Source organism: Saccopteryx bilineata, chromosome 2 (genome assembly GCF_036850765.1).
Source record: "Saccopteryx bilineata isolate mSacBil1 chromosome 2, mSacBil1_pri_phased_curated, whole genome shotgun sequence".
Lineage (NCBI taxonomy): Eukaryota > Metazoa > Chordata > Mammalia > Chiroptera > Emballonuridae > Saccopteryx > Saccopteryx bilineata.
In genome coordinates, this window is record NC_089491.1 from 265,568,509 (window position 1) to 265,595,834 (window position 27,326).

General features: G+C 49.3%; 1 protein-coding gene across 1 annotated transcript in view; it reads left to right on the forward strand.

The window, feature by feature from the left end:
- Positions 1–27,326, forward strand: part of KSR2 (kinase suppressor of ras 2) — a 295,021-nt gene that overhangs the window by 110,825 nt on the left and 156,870 nt on the right. The window contains exon 4 of the mRNA XM_066260479.1: positions 10,132–10,645. Coding sequence (XP_066116576.1) covers positions 10,132–10,645 — 514 coding nt within the window. The remainder of the gene's footprint in view (positions 1–10,131; positions 10,646–27,326) is intronic.

Genomic DNA, 27,326 nt, shown 5'->3' on the forward strand with positions numbered 1-27,326 from the left:
TATGTGTGTGTGTGTGGTGGGGGAAGAAACACCTGGTCCCTTTCAAAGGCAAGGGACACAGCTCCAGCAGTTAAAGAATGGTGAGTGGGTGGGTGTTTCTTTGCTATGCAAGTCAGGATGACCTGCCTGGGGCCATCTGTCCGCTAAAGGAAGGCAGCACCACGCCAGCCAGCGCAGAGTAAGGGGCACTGTCATAGGTTGGTGGCGCTGGAAGTCAGCGAGCCTGCTGAGGCTCTGGGAGACTATTCGCTGGCCACACGCTCCAACACTGGACCTTGGCTGCCTCATTCGGTCCCCGTCCAAGTCGCCTGCCAACAGGATCCCTCTAATAAAATGTCACCATTACCAACTGGCAGTGAGAATGATGGAGGAGCTGACTCCCCTCCCCCAGTTAACATTGGTGTGTTTTCCCATCCCATTTAAAGTGGCTGTCATGCTGTGTGTATGTGTGTGTGTGTGTGCATGTGCGTGTGCCTGCACGCGTGCATGTGTGCGCTCCTGATGCAACCCAGTGTTGGCCGTGGCGCCTTCACTTCCAAGACACCCGGTTATTTTTAGGGATGACGCAGCCGACATCAAAATAACTGGTTATTTTTACGATTGGGCACATCAATCACATCACGACATATCCCAGCTCTGGAAAAACAGCGGCCATCCGGCCTCAAGACAAGCAGAGAGAACAGAGTGAGTCAGACATGGGTCCAAGCCGGAGGCCCCGGGGCCAAGGGGCCAGGAGAAGTCACTGATCAGATTTAAGCGGCCAGGATTCCTAAGAATAGCGACCATGGCTGAGGTTGTGCTAGGCTGGACAGAGGGCTGGCCAGGCCACACCTGGGTTCCCATTTATTCTGTATGGGGACCTGCCAAGATGCGGGCTTCTACTGTCAATTTTGCAGGTGTGGACACTGGGGCACAGAAGTTAAGCAGCCTAACGAGGAACCACACAGAATCTCACTGGCTGTGTCCAGGACATCATATTCTCCTTGTATCCCACTGAGGGGACATCAGGTCCTTCCTGTTGTATAAGCTCCTCGCATTCATGCGGTGTCCCTTACTGCAAGCGCTGAGCTGCGCAAGGTATCGTTCGGGGTTGGAGAGAAGCGTGGGGAGAGGGATGGAAAAGGGACTTCTGGTCCATCAAGAAGGAGAGAACAGTCTATTAGGGAGACACAGCGTTGCATCACAGCACAGGCATCCGGGAAGCCTAGTGGGACAGACTGCGGTGGGGGGAGGGGCTTAATCTCTGAGGCCTCCTTTCTTCACGTCACATCTCATCAGTCACATGTCCTGTCCAAGTGGCCCTTGAGTTGATATTCTTCACTCCTTCCTTGCAACTTGGACAGTCTCACCACCCTGGTCTTGCTGCTGGATTTGCACGTCGGTCTCCAAAACGATTTTCCTGATGTCAAGCTGGCCCTCCTGCCCTCTGCCCCCAAGAACCAGGGTGATCCTTCTAGAAAGTACCTCTGATCATGTCGCTTCGTGGCTGAAAGTCATTAGCCTTATTTCCACAGACTGTACATTCCAGTTGCACTGAGCTGGAGTCTTGTTTTTTTGTCACTTACTTATTCAGAAAATATCTGAGGGCCTGTTGTGTGCCCAGCCTATTTCCAGGCGGGAGAACCGTAAACAAAATAAGTCAAGCTCTGCTTTTATGGAGCTCATATTTCAGTTGAGGGAGACTGACAGTAAATGGATGAAACCAGAAGATATCAGAGAATGACTCAGGGTTTTGCAGGAAATACAAGTTTGATATTATAGTGACTGGGAGGAGTGGGGAGGCCTCCCTGAGAAGGTCCCATGTAAGCTATTGACCTGTATGACACATCACTGGCTCCTAAAGGGTCTGGAGGAAGAGCTTTTGAAATAGTGAAGAGCAAGTGCAAAGGCCCTGAGGTGAGTTGGAGAGAAAGAAGAAAGGCAAGAAAGAAGACCCCTGTGGCAGGAGATAAGAGGGTGGGGGGAGAGGAAGAGAGGATGAGACCAGAGATACAATAGGCTGTGCTCTGATTAGGGAGAGGCTTGGAGGCACCAGGAAGGAATTTGGATTCTAAGAGTAATAGGAAGCCATTGAGGTTTGCAGTTGGGGAGTGAGGGTCTATTATATGATTGCTGAAAATCAGTTATCACTGAAGCATGGGTTATGCAGGAGCTGGAAGGCAGGCAAGGGGACCACCCAGGAAGCTGCTGCCATTGTCCAGGTGTGAGGTGATGGGGTCTTGGACCAGGCAATGGCAGTGGGGATGGAGCGATCCATCCACCTGGCAGGTGACTTTGGGATGTGTATAGAAGCAGCGTGGAGAAGTCTTGCTGTGGCAGGAGGGAAAGGGGTGCACCGAGGATGACCCCTAGGTTTTGGGCCCAAGCAGCTGAGGAGATGGCAGTGCCACGTATACAGTGGGGAAGTCGTGGGGGAAGTGACGACGGCTCAGGGGTGACAGTGGAGGAGTCTGCCCAAGGCTCTGCTTGGAGACTGTGCCTTTCCATCTAAGATTTAGCTAAGACACCAGCTCCTCCCAGAAACCCTGTCTGAACTGCCAGATGTACCCAGTGTCAGTGTGTGGGCAAGGCCTTGCACATTTTATGATAATTGTCTGTCTGTGTGACTTTGTGGTGACCCCAGCAGGGATGGGGACCTTGTCTGTCTTGTTCACTGCTGTCTCTCCAGGTACCTGACACGTAGCAGCTCTTTGTGGAACTGAACAGACTTGATTAAAGAGAGAGGAAGGGAGAGAGAAAGAGAGAGAGAAGGGAAGGAAGAAAGAGCAAGAGAGAAGCATCAACTCGTTCCATTCAGTTGTGCACTCACTGATTGCTTCTCGTACGTGCCCTGACTGGGGATCGAACTCGTGACCTTGGCACCCTGGGATGACACTCTATCCACTGAGCAACCCAACCAGGGCCATTAATGAGCATTTTGACTTTTTTTTCATGCTGTCTTTATAATCTGGTAGGTAGGGTATAAATTTTATGTGGATGGAGGCACCTCGTCTTGTGGATCCAGGTGCCTTGTACCTAGTGGGGTCTAATCCAAAGATACACGGACATTGGTGCTGGGGGAAGGGGACAGAATGACTGCCAACCCACAATGGTGACCCTAGTGATAACCATGGCAGGCCAACTGTTTACTCTCATAAATCTCAGAATGACCCTGCGAAGTGGTTATGTTCATCCATTCCCCATTCAGAGAGCTTAAGCAGCTTGTCCCGGGTTGCACAGCCAGTAAGCGGGAGAGCTGGGATTTAAACCCAGCTGGGTTCTGCCCTCTTGTGGCAAAGCGTTATCCCAGGAGGTCTTATAAACAGCACCCCGGTACCCGTGGAGGCATCTGCCATGATTAATTAAGAAAAGTGAAGAGATAAAAGTTTGCCCAACATCTTTTTCCTGGAAGCATGCACGTTTCTTTCTGCCTCTGGGTCGTGACTGTGTGAGAATCTGACAAATTTACTTCCTGCCCCGCCAGGCTCCAAAGCCTTTTGGAGCACTGTCTCTGCAGAGGGACATCAGAAGAGAAATCAGGGCAGAGGCTGGCCGCAGCGAACCCACACGAGGGAACAGATAGAAGATGGGGAAAACCCGCTCCCCGGGCCAGCTGCCTGGAGATAACAATTGGATGCTTTGCGGCACAGAAGGTCATTGAACGCTATTTCCAGCTTCCTTAAATTTGCCAACACAAGAGGTTATAGAACTCATTATAACTCCTGTCACTCAGAATGAGGCAGAGTGACAGAAAGTTCTGGAATTAGAAGAGTGTCAGAGGTCACTCTTCTCGCAGGTTGGTTCTCCAGATGTAGACGGTCTCCTGCTGCATCCCGGGGAGCTGGTCTGAGCTAGACGGGCCTGCCCAGGGTCTCATCTCCTCCTCTTCCCTCAGAGGCCCACAGGGCAGCCTATCCCTCTGCAGCGGCCGGAGGGGCCCAACACAGCCGTGTCTCAGCTGGAGGGACGGCCGGAGGGAGACAGGGTCAAGACAAGGCCCCTTCTTACCCCCCTGGTCACCAGGCCTGTATTTCTCAAGATGTTCTCTGTGCAGAGCAGCCCTGGGAGTGAGTGGAATCTCTGTACGGTGGGGCCCTCCCCACCTCGCTTCTTGCCTGAATTCAGGCTGGGCGGTACCCATCTGTTATCAGTCATGGCAGTTGGAATTGATGTGTGTTCAAGAAGAATTGATTCCTTCCACAACGTTTAATGACGCAACATATAATTTATGCATTGTGACAGAAATGCATTCATTAAAAATTTCCCCCCCAGATTTATTGAGGCGTGTCATTGACAGGTGACACTGCGTAAGTTTAAGGTGCGCCATGTGATGATTTGATAAGCACGTATGTTGTGAGAAAACTGTCTATATAGTTAGTTATTGCCAGGCCCTGCTCTGGCCCACACCACGGTGAGGAAGTTAGCCCAGGCCTCCGCCTTCTTAGAGTCCGTATTCCCATGGGGAAGCATGGACTCCATGTTGCACACCCGCCCACCTGCTGAAATGTGTTGTAACCTTCCCCCACCCCCAACCAGTGCTTGCATGTGCCGGGTGGCGAACAGCTTGTGTTCCCTGGCATCCGCCTTCTCAGCCAAGGTTGAACAAGGTGACGCTCTGTCCTCTTGTTTCAGCTGTCCTTTCTGTGATCTTAAATTTAGTGCCATGGTTTTCACCGTTTTTGTGCTTTTATTTTTTATTTATTTATTTTTTTGCTGGTTTCGCTGACCCTAGTGCTGAAGTGCTGTCTAGTGTTTTCAGGCATGAGAAGGCCGGGATGTGCCCGATGGGGAAAATGCATGTGTGAGATAGGCTTTGTTGAGGCATGATCCAGGAACATGGCCAGGAGTTCGATGTTAGAAGAAATGCGGCATCTTTAAACAGAAGCACGCCTACGACAAGGTTGTGTATGCGTTAGATGACAAACGTGACCAGAGGCTCCTAGGAAGCGTACCCGGCATTCCCGCAAGCAGCGATGGTTCAGCCTTTGCTAACTCAGTGTTCATGGTCTCTCATTTCCAGAAGGAGTTAGGAAGCTCCTGAGAGAGAGGGAGAGAGAGAGAGAGCGAGAGAGAGCGAGAGAGAGAGAGAAAGAGAGAGAGAGAGAGAGAGAGAGAGAGAGAGAGAGCCGGGGTGGTGAGGGGTATGCACCTGGATTGGAAGCCCCACCCCTACTATTTACTTGCTGCGTGACCTCGAGCTACTCAATCTCTGAGGTGATTCTTCGTTTCCTCCACTGTAAAATGGAGGCTGTGGCAGGCTTTCCTTTATGGGGCCCTGGGAGGATAATGTGAAGTGTTGCACATAGTAAATGCTCAGTAAACACTAAGTGTTATTGGCATTAGTGATCATTGCTCTTGCTCCTAGTGTTTTTGCATTACCAATGAGTCCAGTCAAACCTTTCAACCAGCGCCTGACAGTTCTGTTTCTTGCTGCAATGTTACGAGGACTAAAATAAAAGCTTGCTTTTTTGTTTCATCAATGACTTTGGTCTAATACGCTCCACCAGTGTCCGAACGTTTGGGAGGAGGATTAAAGTAACAAGGACTTTGAAACAGTCACGACGGTCGCAAGCAACGGTGGTCCTGCCTCGGAAGGGCCCACGCACGTTCGCATCCCAGGCCGGCTCTGAACTTCAGACACATTATAAGCCACGCCTGGGCCTGTGGATCAGATTTTAATGGGAAGGGACAAAGATGTTAGACACTTGCGTAGACTTTCTGAAATCATTCTTTTTTTTTTTTCCTCCTTGGAAAATGCCTTCTATTTCTCTTAGTCCCTTATCAGAGAATGTCAAAAGAAAACCCCCTGACACTTTGGGATGCCTTTAATCAATCCTCAGGCCCTTCATGTCTTAAAACCGACACCGCTCTCCCCGCCCATCTCAGGACTTAAAAATAAAATGGTTTTCCAGGGACGGATGACAAGATAGCAAGGGTTACGATTAATAACCCTCAGAGCACCTTGGTACACACCTTCCCTGTTCAAAATGAAAGATTGCCCTTTTCCCTCAGACTTTATTAAAAAGAGGATCAAAAGAGGCCGAGGAAGAGCTGGTAAAATGCAGCCGGCCGCGAGGGCCTGCCGGAGGGAGCAGTCCCCGTCACAGGCGCAGGTGGCGCTTTGGTTGATGAAGTGCGGTCTGTGGTTCCCCGTCCCCAGACTCCTCCTGTTGAAATGTCGGGGTGGAGAGAGGAGGCGTTGAAGGAGATAGGGGTTTGGCAGGGGTAAAACTGTCCTTCCTCTCTGTTCATCCCACAGACTTGGAAACAACATCAGGATGGAGATACTTGGGGCAACTCAGTGCTCCCTGAACCCAGTGGAGGTGCATGCATGAGTGTGCGTGTGCGTGTGCGTGTGTGTGTGTGTGTGTGTGTGTGCGCGTGAAGGCATTGCAGGCTTAGGGAGCAGTGGGTCCCAGCTTAGCTGTAGGCTGCTACCATCTCAGGGATTTGAGCCAAGTCCTGTTGCTCATCCAAAACTCATTTAGAAAATGAATCCACGGCACCTCCCTTACAGGGAAGGTAAGGTAAGCACTAAGTCCCCTAACTGGCAGGTGCCCCCCAAATGCTAACTTTTATGTCACAACTCCCTGGTCTGTGTTCCGTAAATGCCTCTGAACCCTGCTTGTGGGCTCTGTAGTTCCCTTGGCTGCTGTCACCAAGCTACCACAGACTAGGGGGTTTAAAACACTACACATGCATTTTTTTTACAGTTCTGGGGGCCCGAAGTTTAAAATCAAGGTGTCGGCAGGGCCATGCACCCTCAGAGGGCCCTGGGGGAGGGAGGCTCTGTCCCCAGCCTCTCTCCTCACTTCTGGTGGTGGCTGGCACTTGTTGGCATTCCTGGGAGCTGCATCACCCAGTCTCTGCCTCCCTTGTTCCTGGCTGTGTGTCCTCTCCTTTCTTATAAGAACATCAGTCATTGGATTTAGGCTGCTCTCTAATTCACTGTGACCTCACCTTAACGTGATTACATCCTCAAAGACCCTATTTACAAATAAGGTCACCTTCACAGGTGCTGGGGATTAGGATTTCAGTCTGTTTTAGGAGGGGGATTTAACCACAGTAAAAGCTCGGTGGCTTTTGCATCGTGGGTCTGCTTTCTGTCGTGCAAGCTCAAGGATATTTACACTGAATGTAAGGCATTTTATATGTGTATTTAATCCCCATGAGCCTCATGGGCCATAGATGGTTTTACTCCCATTTTACGTTAATATTCATGCAACAGTGACCGTGTGTCCAAGCATTCGCTACATGCTGTACTTGCTTGGTTCTGTTCAATCTTCAGCATGATTCCAGGGGAAAGCTCTGATGCTATCCCCGTTTTACAGATGAAGAAACTGAGTCACTGTAAGAAAAAGTTGGGGCAAGTTAATTTCTAAGTATCACGTTGCAAAGTTCAGGGTGCCCTGCACATATCGAAACTCCTGCTCCCCTTTCTTAGTGCTTACTTAGGGTTAATCCTTGTTATTTTGATTCGGAAAGCAAGTCTTCCAAAGGCAGGGGTGTCTCTCCTCCCTCTGAGGGTGTGAGGTAGTGTCTGTGGTTCTGGGTCACGGGATGTCTGCCCTGGAGACTCAGGGATCAGAAGGGAGAGGGGGCAGAGTAACGCAATCGAATCGTGTCATGTCCTTGTAGAAGGAAAAGGCTAAGAGGAGCCTGACGCCGTAGGCTCAGGAATTCTTAGGAGCTCATGATCTGTTTTCTCAGGCTAGGAAAATACCAGCCAGCAAGTGGCAGGTCCTCTGACTCCACAGTCAGCAGCTTTAGTCAGTGGCTCTCTTAGTCAGCGGTCCATGGTCTTCAGTCATTGCAGACCCCTGTGCCCTGGCTGCGGAGGTGGCCCAGGGCCTGGGTGTGGTGCCCGGCTGCCGGTTCCCAGCGTGGGCTCTCCTTCATCTCTGCACATCCATTCTCCTCACCTCCCAGAGTGGAGGGGACATGGCCCTTTGCATGCAGAGTTGCAAAGAGTAAGTACGATGCAAAACAGCCCCAATAGGACACGTGAAGAAAGCAGAGGACACACCATTAAATAAGGTCTTTCTGTATTTCTTAAACAAACAAGCAACAACAACAAAAAATATGTGTAGAAGACCATCTGGCAGGCTCCGCAGCCAGACCCTAAAAGGGATGATGACTGTCGGACAGCATTGCCTTTTCCCTTCTCTGAATTTTGTAATTTTATTCTATAATGAATATGTAATAACCAAAGGAGTTGTTTTAATTAAAAAAGAGGGGCGGTGACTCATTGTTCGTGGGAGCGCTTTGCAAACTGTCACACGCTCTATAGATTAGTTCTCGTCATGGTCCTTGTAGTAATTGTTATTGTCATCGCTAGTTGGCTCTGAGCTGGAATTAATTTCTGCTCCACACCTCCTTCCTTGGCCCACGACGGGGGTGGCGGTGGGGTTGGGGTCTGGGGGGGGCCTGTCCACTCGGTCGTCTTCAGCCAGGTCTCACCATGTTTTCCTCCGCTGACCCCTGATGGCTTCTCTCTGTCTTTGCTGTCACCACTCCAGTAGGGACCAGCACAGTCTCCCGCCTGGATCCCTGCAGTCCCCCTTCACTCGGCTGTCCGTGTCCTAGCGGCAGCCCAAGTGATCTCTGAGCAGTGAGTTTCAGAGCAAAACCTTCAACAGATTGAACTGGGTATTAAAAAACAGTTTACGTGGCTCCTTGTCCCGTGGGTCTGGAGGTCAGTGTCCTTTTGACCCCTCCCGGAGCCGCTCTCCCCGTCATCACCACACCTCAGGCACCCAGAAAGGGGACCTGGGAGCGTGCCTGCCCTGACTATGGTGGTATTATTTGACCCCGACGCCGTGCTGTCTCTCAGCCTGGAGGGTCGGGAACGGCTGCACGGGGTAGCCCGAGAGTGAGTGGGCAGACCAGGTTTGTACCTGCGCTTTCAGTACTGCAAGGGGGTGGAGAAGTGTTAACGTGTGATTGGGGTTTTTTTGCCTTTTGATTTCCGTGGCTTTTGTGGGGCCTGAAAACCTCACGCTTTATTAGTGACCGTGGGCCTTTTTCTCATGTCTCCATTCCCACCCCTCCTAAACTGTTGTAAGACTTTAAAAAATGTCCCTTCCCATCTCTCTGATTTTGCCTTTGCCATCCCCCATCCCCAACCCACCCTCTCTGCCCCGGCCATAATCTCTCCTTGGTTCCTAGCCAGCCACCTTGGGGGTTAGGATGCCAATGTCTGGACTTCGGGGAGATTTTGTGCAGTTTCCTGTTTCTCCCAACAGTAACGCTTTGCAAAACGATAATACAATGTCACCATCAGAATATTGATATTGACACAGCCCACCAGTTTTGCCCAATTTCCTTCAGGAAGAAGTGTGCAGCGGTTAGCAGAATTCATGTAGCTCACCTGGGGGGTCAAATATTAACATTGCTACATCAGGAGGAATCATCCCGAAACATCCTTTCCTTTAAATCCCCTTGAAAATGTTGGAACTAGAGGCCCTGGCCGGTTGGCTCAATGGTAGAGCGTCGGCCTGGCGTACGGAAGTCCCGGGTTTGATTCCTGGCCAGAGCACACAGGAGAGGCGCCTATCTGCTTCTCCACCCCTCCCCCTCTCCTTCCTCTCTGTCTCTCTCTTCCCCTCCTGCAGCCGAGGCTCCATTGGAGCAAAAGATGGCCCGGGCGCTGGGGATGGCTCTGTGGCCTCTGCCTCAGGTGCTAGAGTGGCTCTAGTTGCAACAGAGTGATGCCCGGATGGGCAGAGCATCGCCCCCTGGTGGGCGTGCCGGGTGGATCCCGGTCTGGCGCATGCGGGAGTCTGTCTGACTGCCTCCCCATTTCCAGCTTCAGAAAAAAAAAAAAGAAAATGTTGGAACTAGAAACCTTGGAAGCTTAAAATGCAAGAATTCACTTCCTTGCTTCTTGGGACATTTGAGTTGTGGGTTCCTAAGAGAGTGGAGGACAAGGCTATTAGTGCAAATGCTAGTGAGCGGGCCAACACAGGGGTTTCATTCTCTTTTCAGAGGGCCCAAGTGGTGTGGTGGAAGGTAGGTAAGTGTGCGGACAGTGCAGTGTGCATGTCACGTGTGCAGTGTGCATACAATGTCATACACATACGTGGATGCAGTGTAACTCACCTGGCTCTCTCAAGCTCACCTATGTCTCTCTGCTCCTTTGTTTCAATGCAGGAGGCAACCTTTCCAAACAAGACTGGACCATCCAGTGGCCCACCACGGAGACGGGGAAGGAGAACAACCCTGTGTGCCCCCCGGAGCCTGCCCCGTGGAGCCGCACGCACCTCTCCCAGAGCCCCCGGCTCCAGTCCAAGTGCATCCAGCACTACTGTCACGCCAACCCCACCCCTGGGACCCCCATCTATACCCACGTGGACAGACTCACCGTGGACCCTTACCCAGGCCTGTGCCCGCCACCGCCCCTGGAGTCCGGCCACCGTTCCCTGCCCCCCTCGCCCCGGCAGCGGCACGCTGTCCGCACCCCACCGCGCACCCCCAATATCGTCACCACAGTGACCCCACCCGGCACGCCACCCATCAGGAAGAAGAACAAGCTGAAGCCCCCGGGGACCCCACCACCCTCCTCCCGGAAGCTGATACACTTGATCCCGGGATTCACAGCCCTGCACCGGAGCAAGTCCCACGAGTTTCAGCTGGGAAACCGCGTGGACGAGGCCCACACGCCCAAGTGAGTGCATGCTGGGTGTGCTAGGGCCACTGAGCCCCGGGTGCGAGGAACCACTGCCTTGCGGCCCCAGGCCCCCCCCACCCCCCCGCAGCTCTGGGAAGCCTGCGTCCACTCGTGTTTCCCTCCTTCAGTTGAATGAAACATCTGTGAGAGAGTAAATAGAATGGAATTTTCCAGAAATGACCCTTCTTCACACTATTACTGTTCTAAAGTAGGGGTCTGCAAACGGTAGTGTGGGGGCCAAAGCTCGATCTTTTGCAGCACAATACGTAAGGTTCATTTCTTACGCAGTGTCCGCAGCTGCTTTCCTGCTGCGAAGGAGCCGAATGTGGCCGGCAAAGCCACAGACACTTGCCCTCTGGCCCTGGTAGGACAGTTTGCAGACTTCTGCAGGGCTGACCTGGGTGCTGCCCCTAGAAGTCAGATGTGAGCTGCATAGTGACCTTACATTTTCCTAGTAGCCACATTCAAAAGAGGTAAAAGAAACGAGTGATAGGCGTTTCCGTAGTATGGATCGTTCAACCCAGGATAGCCAAATGTCGTCACTGCACCACAGAATCTGTGTACAATACGATGACGGAGGCTCTTTTTATCCTTTTCTCCTATTGTGTGTGCGGAATTCAGAGTGTCTTTGCCATGTACAGCTCATCTCGGTTTGGACTGCCCTCGCTCTGAGGATGGAGTGGCTACATGGGCGAGTGGCCGCCGTCTCGGATGGCTCTAGATCTGTGCACGGGACGTGCTCAGGGCTCTGACTGAGATGCGTGTCCTGGTCTGCTTGGGTTGGGGTGGCTCAGGGAGGGAGTGTGGACTGTCAGAGCAAAGGGTGTTGGATGGAAGTTTAGGGTGGGGCTGCAGGCACCTGGGGAAGAAATATGAGTGAGGCTCTGGTTTGGAGGGTCCTGCTGCCCGCAGAGGGTGCGTGACATGGTATCTGGGGCTACGTGCTGGCTAGTGGGGCCGATGGGGCAGGTCTCCGCAGGGCCCCTTGGAGGCTGCCTGTGGCCGGGGTCTCCTGCTTTCTTTTAGGTTCTCAGTGTGTTAAAAATGAAAGTGGGCAACATGTTTCACATATTTACATTTAATGACATTTACAGTTAAGTCACTGAAGCTAAAATGACGATGTATAATCTTATTAGGAGATCCTGTAATGAATCTTAAGTTTATTGTGTGAGAGGCACCCCTTCCCGTGGGCTGGGAGTAGTGGGGAGTATATTCTTGTATTTCCAGCGTGCGAGGGCCCAACTTGGGGCTGGGCTGGCCGGACACCCCACAGGGCATCCTGGGCTGAGCCAAAGGCACCAGGGCTGGCCCACCCTTCAGTAGAGAACATGAAGTGAAGAGACCCTGGCTGAACCTGGTCTTCACTTTGGCTTCTAATGACATTGCAAAGACCCTCCGGGATTTCCCCTGCCCCCCAGCTGTGCCCATTCTCCTTTGACTCAGGCATTTATCCAAGGAGGGCTCTCCCTTGTGTGTAGAGTCCCCAGTGTCACTGAGGGTGAAGATCATGACCATTGTGGGCAGTGCTCATGGCTTTAGCTGCTGGAGAGCAGCCTGAGCGGGATGTGCTCCCAGTCCCCGCTGTGAGGGGTGCAGATATCTTTCTGAGGTAACAATTTCATCTCCTTTGGATATTTCCCCAGCAGTGGGATTGCTGGGTCACATGGTAGTTCTATATTTAATTTTTTTTGAGAAACCTTCATACTGTTTTCCATAGTGGCTGCACCAGCTTACACGCCCACTAACAATGCACAGGGGTTCCTTTTTCTCCACATCCTCACCAACATTTGCTATCTCTTCTCTTTTTGATGGAAACTATTCTGACCAGACGAAGTGCTCTCTCACCGTGGTTTGGATTTGTGTTTCCCTGATGATTATTGGAGTTGAGCACCTTCTCATGTACCTGTTGGTTATGTGTGTATCTTCTTTGGAAAAATGTCTCTTTAGGTCACTGGTCCATTTTTAATCAGACTATTATTATAATTATTTTGCTATTGAGTTGTGGGAGTTCCTTACATATTGTGGATAGTCAGCCTTTACCCAGGTCACATGATTTGCAAATATTTTCTCCCATTCTTTAGGATGGCTTTTTATTATTTTGATCGTTTCTTTTGCTTACAAGAAGCCTTTTTCGTTTGATATAGTCCCATTTGTTGAATTTAGATTTTGTTGCTTATACTTTTGGGGTCAAATCCAAAACAATTGTTGCTAATACCGATGTCAGTGTGCCCCCCCCCCCCCCGTTTTCTTCTTGGAGTGTACAGTTTCAGGTCTGACAGTTAAGTCTTCAATCCATTTTGAGTTCATTTTAGTGGGAGGTGTAAGATAGAGATCCAAGTTCATTCTTTTGCACGTAAATATCTAGTTCTCTTCACACCATTTATTGAAGAGATTATTTGGTCCTTATTGAGTATTTTTGACTCCCTTGTCAAATATTAGCTGACCCATATATGCATGGGTTTATTGCTGGCCTTTGATTCTGTTCCATGAGTCTAAGTGTCTGTTTTTGTGCCGTTACCCTACTTTAAACACGAGCCTTTCTCCAGGCTCCTGCGGGATTTTTCTTGTCAGGAAAGGGCTGAATTACCCACTTCCTCCAGGTCTTCCAAATTGGGCTGACCTTCAGTGTTTTTTGAAATTGTGCATCAGGAGTCAGGTTAAGTTCAGCATTGCCCATCAAGGTTCTTCTGTCCATTCTAGCAAGGGACCACACACGCCTATCCACACACACACCCTCAAGGAAGGTATTCCCCTGGCACACCTCCCACGGATGCCGAGACTCATGGCAAGGAGCCAGCAGAGGAGGGGCGAGCAGCAGAGTGGTCAGTCTGGTGATGTGGATGATGCCCTGTGACCACTCGGCCTGGGGCCATACCACCAAATCCACAGGGACATGAAGGTACCTCAACTTTGGGCATGAAAAAAAGATCCAAGACAGAGTCAATGATACCCTGCCTGGACTGTATTATGGCCAAGGGACACAGAAATAGAGTGGAAGTCTGACCAGGGAGCTTAATGAAGGATTTATAGGGAGACGTTAGCTGAGCTGAGTTCCAATAAATAGACTGTTAACAATAGTCAACATTTACTTTGGTCTGAGCTCGTCCGTGTTCTGCTAGGAAATAGCCCTGTGACCTTGGATGTAACCTCTACAAGTCTTAGCTTTCTCATCTGTGAACTGAAGGGGTTGGAATACATTCGTGTTTTTAAAGCTGGGGTCATAGCTCATTCATGGACAGTGGCATCATCTTAGCGGGCTGTGACCAGCATTCAGAAAATGAAATAGACTGGCCTAGCTTCGATTATATTGGAACACATTGCATGTAGTGAGGTGAAGCATTATATTGTCTCGTGAAATGTGTTTCAGATATATATACAGATGCACACACACAATTTTTTTTCTTACTCTGGGGGCTCTTCCCATTCTGGGCAGGTTTGATTGTAGAATAAACCCCATCAGGAAATAGATGAGAGGTTTGAGAAGCCGGGCCTTTATCCTGTGAAGTATGGCCAATGGCACTCCCAGAATTATTTGCCTCATTCTGGGTTCACTTGTCTGTTTCATGTCTATTTCTTCTCCCACTTCAACCCTGTATCCCTGCTGGGCACAGTTCTTTGCTGCCAACTTGGTGGTCTTAAGCCCACCTTTATTCCCTCTTAATAGGGTAAAGCAGTTTCACAAGTCACAGTTCTTTCTGAACGGACCAGAATCTTTCCTTTCTTTTTTGTTAATTTTTTTTAATTTAGAAAATTAAATTTAATGGGGTGACATTGATCAATAAGAGTACCTAGGTTTCAGGCGAACATCTCTATAGAACCGTTGATTGTGTTGTGTGCCCATCACCCAAAGTCAAATCATTTTCTGTCGCTGTATATTTGTCCCTCTTTACTCCCCAGAATCTTTCAAAAGTTTCTCAGCACCAATCCCGTGGTAGGTCCTGGGTTGGAGGAAGGCTACGTCTCACAGCCTTTCTCCTGGGCTCTCTTAGGCATACCCACGGTGGTGTTTGTCACATGGTCGTTGGAGTCTTGGTCCTGGCCCCAGTAGTGTCTCCTGGGCATTTTTAGAAAGAGCATGGCAGGAATACAAGAAAATATAAGCTATTGCTTGTCTGTCTTCCCCCCTGGGAGCCGTGCAGCCCAGCTGTGTAGGAATGTGTCCAAACCCCTGGGCTTGTGCTCAGTAAGGACTATTTCTCCTGCTTTCCTTTCTTTTTTCTCTCTGTGTTTTGGCAGTTGAGTTTAAGCCCGTGGTTTTTACTCCTGGGGCATTACTAAAACACACACACACACACACACACACACACACACACACACACATATAAGAAAAAGACTACAGTCTTATTTGTAGTTTCACTTTCCACAGTTTCAGTTACCTGTGGTCAGCAGTGGTCTGAAAATATTAAGTGGAAAATTCCAGACATAAACGATTCACAAGTTTTAAATTGTGTGTCGTTCTGAGTTTTGTGATACAGTCTCACACCATCCCACCCCTTACCGCCTGGAGCGTGAATCATCCCTTTGTCCAGTGTAGCCATGCTGTGGACGCTGCCTGCCTGCTGGTCACTTGTAGCCGACTTGGTTATCGGGTCAGGTATCAGAGACAGAGAGACAGACCATCGTCATATAACTTTTATTATAGTATATTATTATAATTGTTTTATTTTATTATTTGTTGTTTTTGTCAGTCCCTTATTGTGCCTTGTTTATAAGTTAAACTTGGCCATAGGTATCTATGTATAGGAAAAAACAGTGTATCTAGGATTTGGTGCTATCTAAACCCTGTCAGGCATCCTCTGGGGGTCTTGGATCCCCTGTGGATAAGGGAGGGCTACTCTGTTCTTTTTCCCCTGGTAAAAATAGTACTTTATTATTGTGGAAATCAAGACAACGGGAAATATGAAGAAAGTAGAAAGGACTTGCTGGTCCTCTGTTACACACACACACACACACACACACACATACACACACACACACTACATTCTCATTCTCAACAGGGATGAGCTCAGCCCCCACAAGGGGGCAAAAAGTGATTCTTGGGGGAGGGAGACAAAACAACCCCCCACTTGATATTATAATAGTTTGTGACCTTCCAAAGAGCCATGCATACAGTAGATCTGTGGCATTAATATTTTACTGGGAGTTGGGAGTGACAATGAGGGGGAAAAACACCTAAAAAGGTCTCTTAAAAGGTTATGATAGAAAAAGATTGAGAGGAATGGACTTAGATCTATGGCTATAATCCTGTAGATACAGTTAGTTGTAAACACTGGGTGTGAGCAAGACTGTCCCCTACATTCTTTTCTTTTTTCTTTATTTTCTTTATTCTATTCCATTCTATTCTATTTTTATTTTAGTGAGAGGAGGGGAGGCATGTGCCCCAACCGGGATCCACCTGGCAGGCCCACTAGGGGGTGATGCTCTGCCTGTCTAGGGCCCTTCGTTGCTCAGCAATGGAGCCTTTTTTTTTTTTTTTTTAGCGCCTGAGGCAGAGGCCACAGAGCCATCCTCAGTGCCTGAGGCCAACTCCCCCAAACCAATTGAGCCATGACTGCAGGAGAAGAGAGAGAAAGGGGGAGGGGGTGGAGAAGCAGTGTTCGCTTCTCCTGTGTGCCCTGACTGGGAATCATACCTAGGAAATCCACAAGCCAGGCCGATGCTCTACTACTGAGCCAACCGGCCAGGGCCCCTCCCTTACATTCTTATCAGTCTCCCTTCTCCCTCTGGCCTGTGGCCACACTTATAAGGGTGAACTGGCCCCAGTTCCTTACACTTATACATTTGGAAAATTAAGAGGGAGTGATCTCAGGGACTCTGGTTATCTTGACCAAGCGCTCAAACTCACTGTCACACATCTTCAGTACAGAGACTCCATGGCCACGGTGTTGGAAAAAAAAGAAAAACCTAGCAATTCTTACATGAGCAATGAGTTGTATGTCTCTGGATGCCCTCCTTGGTCTGCCCATGATATCAGTGACTTGCTCTCCCCTCTCAGAGCACCTGAGAGAGTAAACTGGATCTCTGAAAATTGCTCACATTTTACATTCCTGTACACTCACTGATCACATTTTAAATGCATAGGAGAGCCTCAGTATTAAAAAGGAATTTTATGCTAACCTCCTTCATTTTTTTGGAAAATAATTTATCAAGGTAATTTTCGATTACAATTTTGCCTTGATTACAGAAGTGATTCCTAGCTACATATTTATTTAAAAAATATGAGCAACATAAAATGTAGGCCATTCCAAAGTCAAAAATCCCCTTCCTCCTTCCCATAGCGAATGACTATAACAGCTCTTAATGCTTGAGTGGGCATCCATGTTGTTCAATATGTGCCTCTATAATACATCTAGTTCCCTTTTTCATAGTATGCACCATCCTTTGTGTCTTTACTAATGTAACTTGCCTTTGTTAGTTCTGCATAAAATGAATATTCCATTTATGACCTTCCCACCCTTTACGCCTTGTAGAAATTCTTCTGTGTTCTCCCAAGCACATTAGAAGGTTCCTTTGTGCATATCTGCTTTCAGACCTCTGTATTGTGGATGTACGAACACATTGTACCTCTGCCCTTGTGTGGGAGCATGTGACAGCCCTCAGCTGGCCTGGGAGCAAGGAAATCCAGGCTGGAGGAGACCCACACTCAACCCTCAGTCTCTTAGTTCCAATGGATTTGGATTTCTGTATCAGAAATGGATGTCATTTGTCACTTGAATGAGAACAGCCTTTGCTCAACAGATTCATGTTGTAACTAAGATTTCAAGGGTGTTTTTTTTTGTTTATGTTAGAAAACTAATTATGTGCAAGCGCTCAAACTCACTGTCACACATCTACAGATCACCGTGCTAATTATAATGAACTCGATAATATGTTTATGAGGGTGGAGCGAAGTGAATAGTTTGTGTATAATAGTATGTTCATGAAAAGAGGAAGGCTTCTGCTCTGCTCACGCAGTGGATCCTCTTAGGTCTAACTAAGCGTTCCGACACACAACATTAATATAGGTCACCTTGGGCATCAGACTGACCCAGGAGGATGCAGGACAGCATCAGGCGTCTCTTCTGTGGGTCTTCAGGGGCTACTCTTCCTTGCTGTCACCTCCAGGTTACAGTTCAGGTGCAAGGTGATGAGATCCACACGAAGCAGATGTGGGAACCATCCTGACTTCGTGGACCATAGCTCTTGTCACAACTACATCCACGTAGATCCCAGGGTCATGCTCAGTTAGAACAGCCCTGCTACTCAGGGGTCCCCAAGGCTATGATTGCTCACCGGGTATTTCCAGTTTGTACCGAGAACTCCCAGTCCGTGTGCAGTCTACACACCAGAAGCGGTTCCACCATGAGCAGTGTGGTTTATTAACACAGCTCACTCCTCCCCTTCAGCGACATTCAGAGGGCCAGAGCTAGAAAGTCATCCCAAGGTCAAATTCCCATTTGCAGAAGATGAAAAGCTCATGTTTCCCCCTTTTCCACAGTTTCTCTTTAAAAGTCATGTTAATATGGACCTGTCACCAAGTCATTCCAAATTTCTTCTTATTGTGAATTAATGAAGTCTTTAATGAGGCCTTTTATAATTTATATAAATATTACCTTCTCTATTCTATAGAATATAATTTATAATTCTTTCTAGTATAATGCTTATCATTTTCTTTTTAAAAAAATGAAATGTTGTTATTACTTTGCATAAGAAGGTCCTGTTCACAGCTCCGTTCAGCATTGACCTTGAGCCTCCCGCCCTGAATTCCAGGCCCCTTTTCCATCGGGAGGCTGCATCCTTCAGTCTGGTGATGAGTTGAGAGAGACTCATTTAAAATAAGTTTGGCGCCCTGGCCGGTTGGCTCAGCGGTAGAGCGTCGGCCTAGCGTGCGGAGGACCCGGGTTCGATTCCCGGCCAGGGCACACAGGAGAAGCGCCCATTTGCTTCTCCACCCCTCCGCCGCGCTTTCCTCTCTCTCTCTTCCCCTCCCGCAGCCAAGGCTCCATTGGAGCAAAGATGGCCCGGGCGCTGGGGATGGCTCTGTGGCCTCTGCCCCAGGCGCTAGAGTGGCTCTGGTCGCAACATGGCGACGCCCAGGATGGGCAGAGCATCGCCCCCTGGTGGGCAGAGCTTCGCCCCTGGTGGGCGTGCCGGGTGGATCCCGGTCGGGCGCATGCGCGAGTCTGTCTGACTGTTTCTCCCTGTTTCCAGCTTTAGAAAAATGAAAAAAAAAAATAATAATAAGTTTGGCTTTCTAAATATCAAAGGGACTATCTCTTCATATCTGCCCCAGCTGCTTCTTAAGAACATCCCTGATGAATCACCTCTTGCCATATTCCTACTGACATAGCAGCTCTGAGGTGCCACGGTGGAAAATTATTCGCTCAACAATGTGCTTATTTTATTATGAATTATTGTGCTGAGGTGGCTGCGAGTTGGGTAGCAGGGCATTTTTTTCGGGGTGCCTTGTTATTTACAAGGTATAACTGAAAGTATTATTCTGGTGAGATTAGTCCCGATGGTATGGAGAGTCATTTTTTTTTTTTTAAATTGTTTTTGAATGTATCGGGGTGACATTGATTAATAAAATTATACAGGTTTCAGGTGCACAGTTCTGTAATACATCATCTGTATGTTGCACTGTGTGTTCACCACCCCAAGTCAGGTCTCCCTGCGTCACATCTGTCCCCCCTCCCCGTTTCCCCCTCCCCCCAACACCCTTTCCTTTCTGCAATTCCTGCCCTGTTTTCTGCATCTTTATGGGTTTTTTTTTTCCCTTTGCTTAATTTTGCTCACCCAGCACCTGCCTCTGTCTCTTGTTACCTCTTTTCAAGGAACTGAGAGTTTCCTAGGAGCCAAGGTGAGTCCCTATCGGTTGCCAACTAGCCTGTGACAGGAAGCAAGTCATGCTGGATGTCACTGCAGCTTTGATAGACAGATGCTGGGCGCACCAAGTCCTCGCTTCAGCGCCGTGTCTCTGCCTGTGGGGCTTTTTATTCACCAGGGAGTTCATGCCTTCAGGAGCAAACTCAGGCAGCAGGGACAAGCGACAGTGCAGACAGACGCCCTCAGCAGGCGCACTGATAGCTTTTTGCACACTCTCTCGGAGGGTCCTTCTCCTTGAGCAGAAGGGAACCGTGTCGAGGAAAGCGGAAGTGAGTGATCTCAGGTGACATTTTGATGGGACCCTGTGGGATGTTTTTGAGTCAGCCGGGCATAGAGGATGGGAGAAATTTCAGTACCTATTTTTGAGCTGATTCAAGTGACCAAAGATAGGTTTGGCGTGTGTGGTACGTACAAGGCTCGTCATTCCCCCTTCAGTGCCAAAGGCAGGCATGTTTCAGGGACTTGGGTATGACTTCAGAATCCTTCTCAGCCCCACACTGCGGGAGAGTCCCTGTCAGTCCGTCAAAACTGGAATGCCCAATTAATCTGATTTCTATCCCTTTGCAAAGCCCTTCATTCTGTTGATTAGAGCCAACGGTTCCTCTCTCGGTGGTGTTGTGACTTAGACTATGAAGCCAAGGTAGGTAAGAAGAGTATCCTCTGCGAGCTCCTAAGTGTATTTCTCAGCTCCTGTTACCGGGCACCCCATGTTTGCTGCTGCCGTGACTGACTGTCGTGTAGATGCACTTTCCCCAAGTCACCCACAGGCGTCATCCTCCCGGCCCACCGGGTAGGTGAACCAAGGGCTGCTTAACCACAAGTGGACTGCGACGTTTTGCCTGGCGCTGGTCTGGCATACGGAATCCATGTCACTGTGATTGCCGCATGGAAAGGGAGACCAGTAGAATTAGACGCAGGACAGCGGTGCCTAGGAATATAAGCCCGTCTCGTGTGCAGGAAGCCACGGGCTTTCCCGAGGGACGTCATCTGCCAAACAGAATTTATGACCCCCTTTTATCTCTCATGTGGTAATCCCGTTGAGTTGTGCCCCCCCCCCCCCCCTGCTTTGCTGCTGGCCGGCGCCAGCCTTCTGGGAGGCGATGTCACTTGGTTGCCAAATTAAATGCCCGAAATCTATTCTCTCTGGAGGGGTGGTGCCATTTCTGGAAAAAGACAAAAAGAAGGGCCTGTTCTCTCTCTTGATTTTTTTTTTGACTTACTTGATAGAATCTGAAATGAACCTTTTAGTATGATAAATGGGAGAGATAGAAGCGTTCCTCCCAGGGCCGGCCTCTCTGCTGCGCCTTGGCTCCTGGGTGGCACCTTGAGTCATCGAGGGCAGCTGCTCGGAACTTTGATTTAGGATAATGGGGACCAGAATGCGGCTGTGACATCAGTGTGTGGTGGAGCAGTCACACGGGCAGTGTGTGAGGCCTTCGAAAGCCCAGACAGAGGATAGGAACAAGGCTGGGGGACACCTGAGGCCCCAGACATGCTTCTGGAAACTGGCAGCCACAATGGGGAAGCTCTTCAAAGCCAAGTGTGTGGCTTTAGCGTACCAGACGTAAGGTAGCCACAAAACTGGAGCCACGAAATGGTCATGGCTGTTCTTATGTAGAGAGCACTTCTAGGTTCCCTGCTGGGTCCGGGGCCAGGCTGGGGCCCACCCCAGAGTGAAATCAGGCCCCACCTGGCATTGGGTGCCACATGATGCCAGATGGGAGGGTTTGGTGAGTGCACTGAGCAGGATAAAGAAAGCCGTGGGGTCCACCTTGGAAGCAGCAGGAAGATTTCGGAATAGTCTGAGCCCCAAATATTGGTGAACCTTCCCTCTCTTCCTTCCTGTGTTTGGTCTGGGAGCAGTTACTTCTCCAGGACATATGTTGAGGCCCTTTAATTCATTGGACAGGCTGATTCAGAACAGGGCCTTCCCTGTTTTCTCTGTCCATGCCTGAGACACAGTGTTGCCATGCGGATGCCTGACCGGGTCACCAGCAGCCTGAATGAGTTGTGCTCTCTTTAATGGTTTTATTGGGTTCCTCAGGACTGTAGCAAAACACTCCCTCATGCGTTTGTTCATTCTGCAAACTCCTTTTTCAGTATTTTTGATATGTAGGGTCAGTATGAGAGGCCTTGGAATGCAGAGGTGCACCCCCCCCAAATAGCCTTCCTCTCAAGGAGTTCAGGGTTTAGAGGAGACAGACTGAGAACATCAATTTATAACTCAGCGGGGAAAGGTCCAGAGTAAACGCAAGACTTGGGCTGAGGGAGCCAGGTAAGTTTCACCTGAAATATTCGAGGGAGCCAGGGACAGCTTCCTGGAGGAACCACTCTCTGAGACAGGGGCCAGATAATGTTGTCTGTAAGAAGCCAGGTGGCAGATATGTCAGGCTGTACCACCCTGCGTATGTAAGTGAAACCAGCCATGAGTGACGTGCAAATGAATGGGCACGGCCGTCTCCCAATAAATCTTTATTTATAAAAACAAGCGGTGGGCCGATTTGGCCTCCGGGCCATGGTCTGCTGATGTCTGACCTACGGCGAGACCTGGACAGGGAGCAGGTGGGGGTTGGCCAGGTGGAGAGAGAGGGAAAGGTGTAGAGGCAGGAGGATGGCAGGCTGGGGAACGGAAAAGAGTGGTGGGCTCGACGCCCAGCCTGTGAGTGCGGCCCGGTGTGGGGTGAGGAGGAGGAGCTGCGGGCTCTTTGGACTTAACCCTGAACTTGGTCTGTGGGCAGCCTCTGGAAGGGCTCTCCGCATGGAGGGGCACGACTGGTCACGTGTCATTTTAAAGCCACGGTGTAGTTTGGCCTCGAGGCCTTTATCCAGTTGCTCTGAGCCCTTGTATTCCAGTTTTCTAGTAATTAATTCTTGCACATATGCAATGCAGGACACAGGAGAGTGTGGGCTTGGTGACACAGCCGAGCAGAAGTCAACGGGAGGCTTGGCCATCTGCTCCTGGTGGCCGATGGCTCCTTCCAGGGCTGCTCGCCTCCTGTGTGTGTCACCCCGATGGCCTCCTGACCTAAGGCTCCTGGCAGGTCCCGTCAGGACTCGGTAATTTAAAACGAATGTGACCGGCACTGCCTGGTTGCTGGCAACGAGTTCTCCCCCTCCTCTTCCTCCTCAGGCTGCAGATATTTATTAACTTGAATGAAGAGAGGGAGAATAAAAATATTAACAACTCTCTGAGCCTTGAGCAGGGGCCCCCTTCCACCAAGGCCGGGCTCTCAGGAGCTGCGAGGGAAGCAGGCAAGGTTCATTTTCCAGCATGGTGTCAGGAAGCCGTCACCGAGCCCTTCCTTCCAGTCCCTGTCTTGTCGCAGGGTCGTAATTCGTCCCTCAGAGAGATGGCCTTTCACTGTCCATCAGCCGAATCAGGCACGGAGAGAGAAGCTGCCTCCTCGCCCGCCTGGGCTCGAACCGCCGAGTCCGGGCACAGTGCACGTGGGGGTGGACGCAGATCTGTGTCGGGATGTCATCTCGGGGGACCTGAGCTTGGCGCCAGCCTGTATTTCACTTCGCAAGATGTTGAGACTCAACATTTTGTTTCCGGTGACTCTGACATGGGATGATCTTAGAAACATGTTTCTTGCTCAGGGACCATCCAGGTTCCTTTTTCTTACATCCTTTGTTTGGGAGAAAAATCTGTGTGTGAGGACTTGAGAATTTTCCAGTTTTCCCAGAGCTTTTGTGGACAGCCACTCAGTTCCATGGGGAAGTTAGGTGGGCTTTGGCCTTGTTCTAATAGCTGGAGAGGCTCTCCCAGGGAAAATGGGCTGTGTTTTTCCTCACACCAGACTGACCCTCCCCTCCTTTCTGACTCTGCCCGCATGGTTCTGTTACTGTACTATAGTGCAGTGAATAACAGTGATAAAAACAGCTAATATTTATTGTGTCCTTACCATGGCATGGGCACGGTGCTGAGTACCTGACATCTGTGACTGCATGAAGTAGCTGCTATCCCTGTCTCTCTGTTGTGAAGGAAACTGTGATATAGGGAGATTATATAACTTGCCTAAGATCACATTTGTCCCACTTGGGGATTGGCAGACTACTGCCTAAGGACCAAGTTTCGGCCCTCCACTTGATTTTGTAAATAAAGTTTTATTGGAACACAGTTACACCACCCGTTCATCGGCATACCGTCTATGGCTGCTTTCACACCACCACGGCAGGGTGGAGGAGTTGCGACTGTGTTCTGCAGGGCCTAAAATATTTGCTATCTGGCCCTTTCAGAAAATGCTGGAGGAATCCTCTCCTTAGCCGATTAGTGACAAGTGTGATACAAATCTGGCCCAGACGCTGGACTCACGACTGCACATATGCTGGGCAGTCCCTGTGTTCCCCATGGCTGTCACTTGTGCATCCAGTAGGCTTTGAGCTCCTACTGGTTTCCAGACTCCTGGATTGAGAGTTCTTTGAGGGTAGGAGCCCTGTCTTACTCCTCTCTTTCACTTTTGAGCTCAGGACAGCACTGGCTACATAGTTAAAGGCTCAGTGAGTGAGTGAATGATTCCCCCAGCCCTCCCCAGCATTGGCAGCCATCTCCTCACCCACCAACTGTCAGTCTAGTTCTCTCTTTAGTAGAGAATAAATGTGAGAGAAGCTACATACGAAGGGCCCATGTCCAGGTATGCTCATTTAAAAAGGAGGGATGGTGGTGGGTGGTGATGTCCCTGCCGAAGACACCTGCCTTGGTGTTTTCAGCCCTAGTCCTGCCAGGCCCAGTACTGTCGAAGCACCTGGCCAGTGCTGGAGGAAGCATCCTTTGCTGTTCTTTTTGACAGATCTCTTAGGAATGTCCTCCCCTGGAGTTCAGTATCTGAGCATCATTAACATGCTGTTGTGTTCAGGCAGTGTTCACCAGCCCTTGAGCAGGCAAGTCCTGAGTGTGAATTTGTGGGGCCCCTTCCTGGCGCTGCTGCAACAGGTCCGCTGGCGAGGGGGGGGCTCTTCCTGTCACTCAGCGGACCTCCAGGGGAAGGCAGGGCAGCATCACCCTCTTCAAAGGGCCATCACCCAGCCAAAGTCAATGACCATGTTGCACAGAAGTGTTTTGTCAAATGCCACAGCTGCAGAAAGGGAAGTCTCCAGCAGGGAACGTCTTTGTAAGCAAGGGATCGAATTCAAGTGAGACGCGAGGTTCACAACCTAATGCCAAGGGTGTTGCTAACTGCATCTCACACAAGGAAGCCAGCATTGCCGAGCACCAGTTCCCGGCAGGTGTGCGTCTCTGGTTACCACCACTTAGCATTTTCCCCATTGGGAAATAACAGAGTAAAAAGCCCAGGTTAGAAGCCATCTTGGCACTTGAACTATGGACTGTCTGGTGCCAAAGGGGATGGTTTTGGCCCCTCCCTACATTGGCAGAGACCCCCTCCTCTTGCCATGGTTTGGCCGAGTGAGGGCAGCATAGAGGACTTTGGTTTCAGGCTCCTACTCCTACCGGAGTCCTCACGTGTCTGCAGCCCCCTTGGGCCAGGTACCCAACATCGCAGGAAATGGGAGCTGGGCGCTGAGGCTGCACGGCCGGCATCCACACTCGGGAGTGTTTCAGGGCACCGGGGGACCTCCGTGGTGGCTCACCAGGTGCTGTGCTCTGAGTTTTTCTCAGTTGTCCATTTCGGTTTTCAAGAATATTCCTGAAGTGTGGGAGGCTAGGGGCTCGCTGGGAGCCAGAGGGGCCTCTCAGAAGTTAATGTTCCATTCCAGGCCATAATGAACAGCAGCTGGGATGTCCGTCTGGGCCGATTGGCTGTGAGCAGCTCTGCACTTGGCCTCCAGTGAAGAATTTTGGAGTTTACTTAACCGTGGTGGGTGCAGGTGGAGGCAGACTGAAGGGCGTGTTCGCTGTTGGTCTTCTTCTCCCATGACCCCTTGCTTTCTCCCTTGCTTTATTTTATTTTTTCTTATCTGCCTCTTATCATTTTGAACAAGTCACCTGCTTCCCAATTTTCTTATTCTCTTCCCTTTAGCTTCTTTATTTGCAATTTAAAAAATTGAGTGTGTATGTACATGCAGTATAAACAACACAGCTTTGAAGTTCAATGAGTTTTGATAAATGTATGTCCCCGAGTAGCCTCCACCCCAATCAATAGAACATTCCTCATGTACTCTGCCTCCTTTCCAGTCACCCCCCCACCTCGAAGGCAACTGCTGTTCCGATTATTATCATGTAGCTTAGATCTCTCAGAGAACATCATATAATGCGTTACGTACTCTTGTGCCTGGCTTCTTTCACTCAGCGTGATGTTTTGAGATTAATCTGTATTGTGTGGGTCAGTGGTTCACTCTTTTGTATTTACTTTCTTATGGTATGCTACTAATATTTCATTGTGTGAATACACCACATTCATTTATTCCATTCTCACTGTTTATGTTTCTTAGGTAACAAAGGACCACAAATGTGGTAGCTTACTTAACATAACAGAAATTTATTATCTCATAGATCTGGAGGCTAGAAGTCCAAAATCAAGGTGCTGACTGGGCCTTGCTTCCTCTGAAAAGAGAATTCCTTTTTGCCTTTTCCCAGCTTCTGGGACATATGGCAAGCCTTGGTGTTTTTGGCTTGTAGCTGCATCCTTCTAAATCTCTGCCTCTGACTACACATGGCCTTCTTCCTTCTGTGTGCTCTCTCCCCTTCTTGGAAGAATGCCAGCCAACTGGTAGATGTAACACCCACTCTCATCCATTATGACCTTAGTTTAACTTGATGACATGCAGTGTTCCCATTTCTAAGGTCACATTCACAAGTGTGCTAAGGCTTAGGACTCAACATACCCTTTTGAGGACACAATTCAGTCCACTACACTCACATTGATGGACATTTAGAGTGTTTCCAGTTTGGGGTTATTGGTCTTAGATCGGCTATGAACATTTTATACAAGGTTTCTTTTTTGCTATTGTTTTTGTTTTTTTGGTCTCTAAGTGTTTTCATTCCTCTTGGGAAATACCGACCAGTAGAATCCCTAGGTCATAGCGTATGTAGTTGTTTAACATTACAAGAAGTCGTTCTGCTGTTTTCCAGAGCGGTGGTACATTTCACACCCCCACCAGTGATGAGCGGGAAGACAGCGGCTCTGTGTCAGTGGCTTGGCAATGTCTGGAGGCATTTTTGGTTGTCACAATTTTGGGGGCAGGAGAGTGCTGTTAGCATCTATCACGTGGGTAGAGACCAAGGGTGCTGATAAAACATCCCACAGTGCACACAACAGCCTACCCGTTCACTCCCTGGAAAAGAGTTATCCAGCTCCAATATGAATAGTGCCAAGGTTAAGAAACCGTGCTCTGTGTCCTTGTCATCACTTGATATTATCAATTGATGATGTGATTTTATTCTAATAGGTATGAGATATGGTATCTTATGGTGTTTTAATTTGTATTATTCAATTGATTACTTTGCATTTCCCTGATGACTACAGATGTTGAACATTTTGTTTGTTTTGTTTTAATTTACTGGTCATTTCTCTCTCTTTATTTGAATTATCTGTTCAAGTCTTTTGTCTAATTTTTAAGTGGGTTGTTTATCTTGTTATTACCATGATGTGGGTCCTTTGTCAGATTAGGCACCGTGGGCATTTTCTTTCAGCTCGTAGTTTCCCTAATTGCTTGCATATGGTTGTCCCTCAGAGAGCTGGCGTTCTCAGCTTTAATGGAGTCCGATTTATCACATTTTTTTTTCTTCTATGCCTCATGCTTTCTATATCCTGTCTAAGGAATCTTTGCAAGTCCCAAATGCCGAGATAGTCTCCTGTTTTGTTCTAGAAGCTTGATAGTTACAGCTTTTATGATGAGGTCTATCCCCCATCTC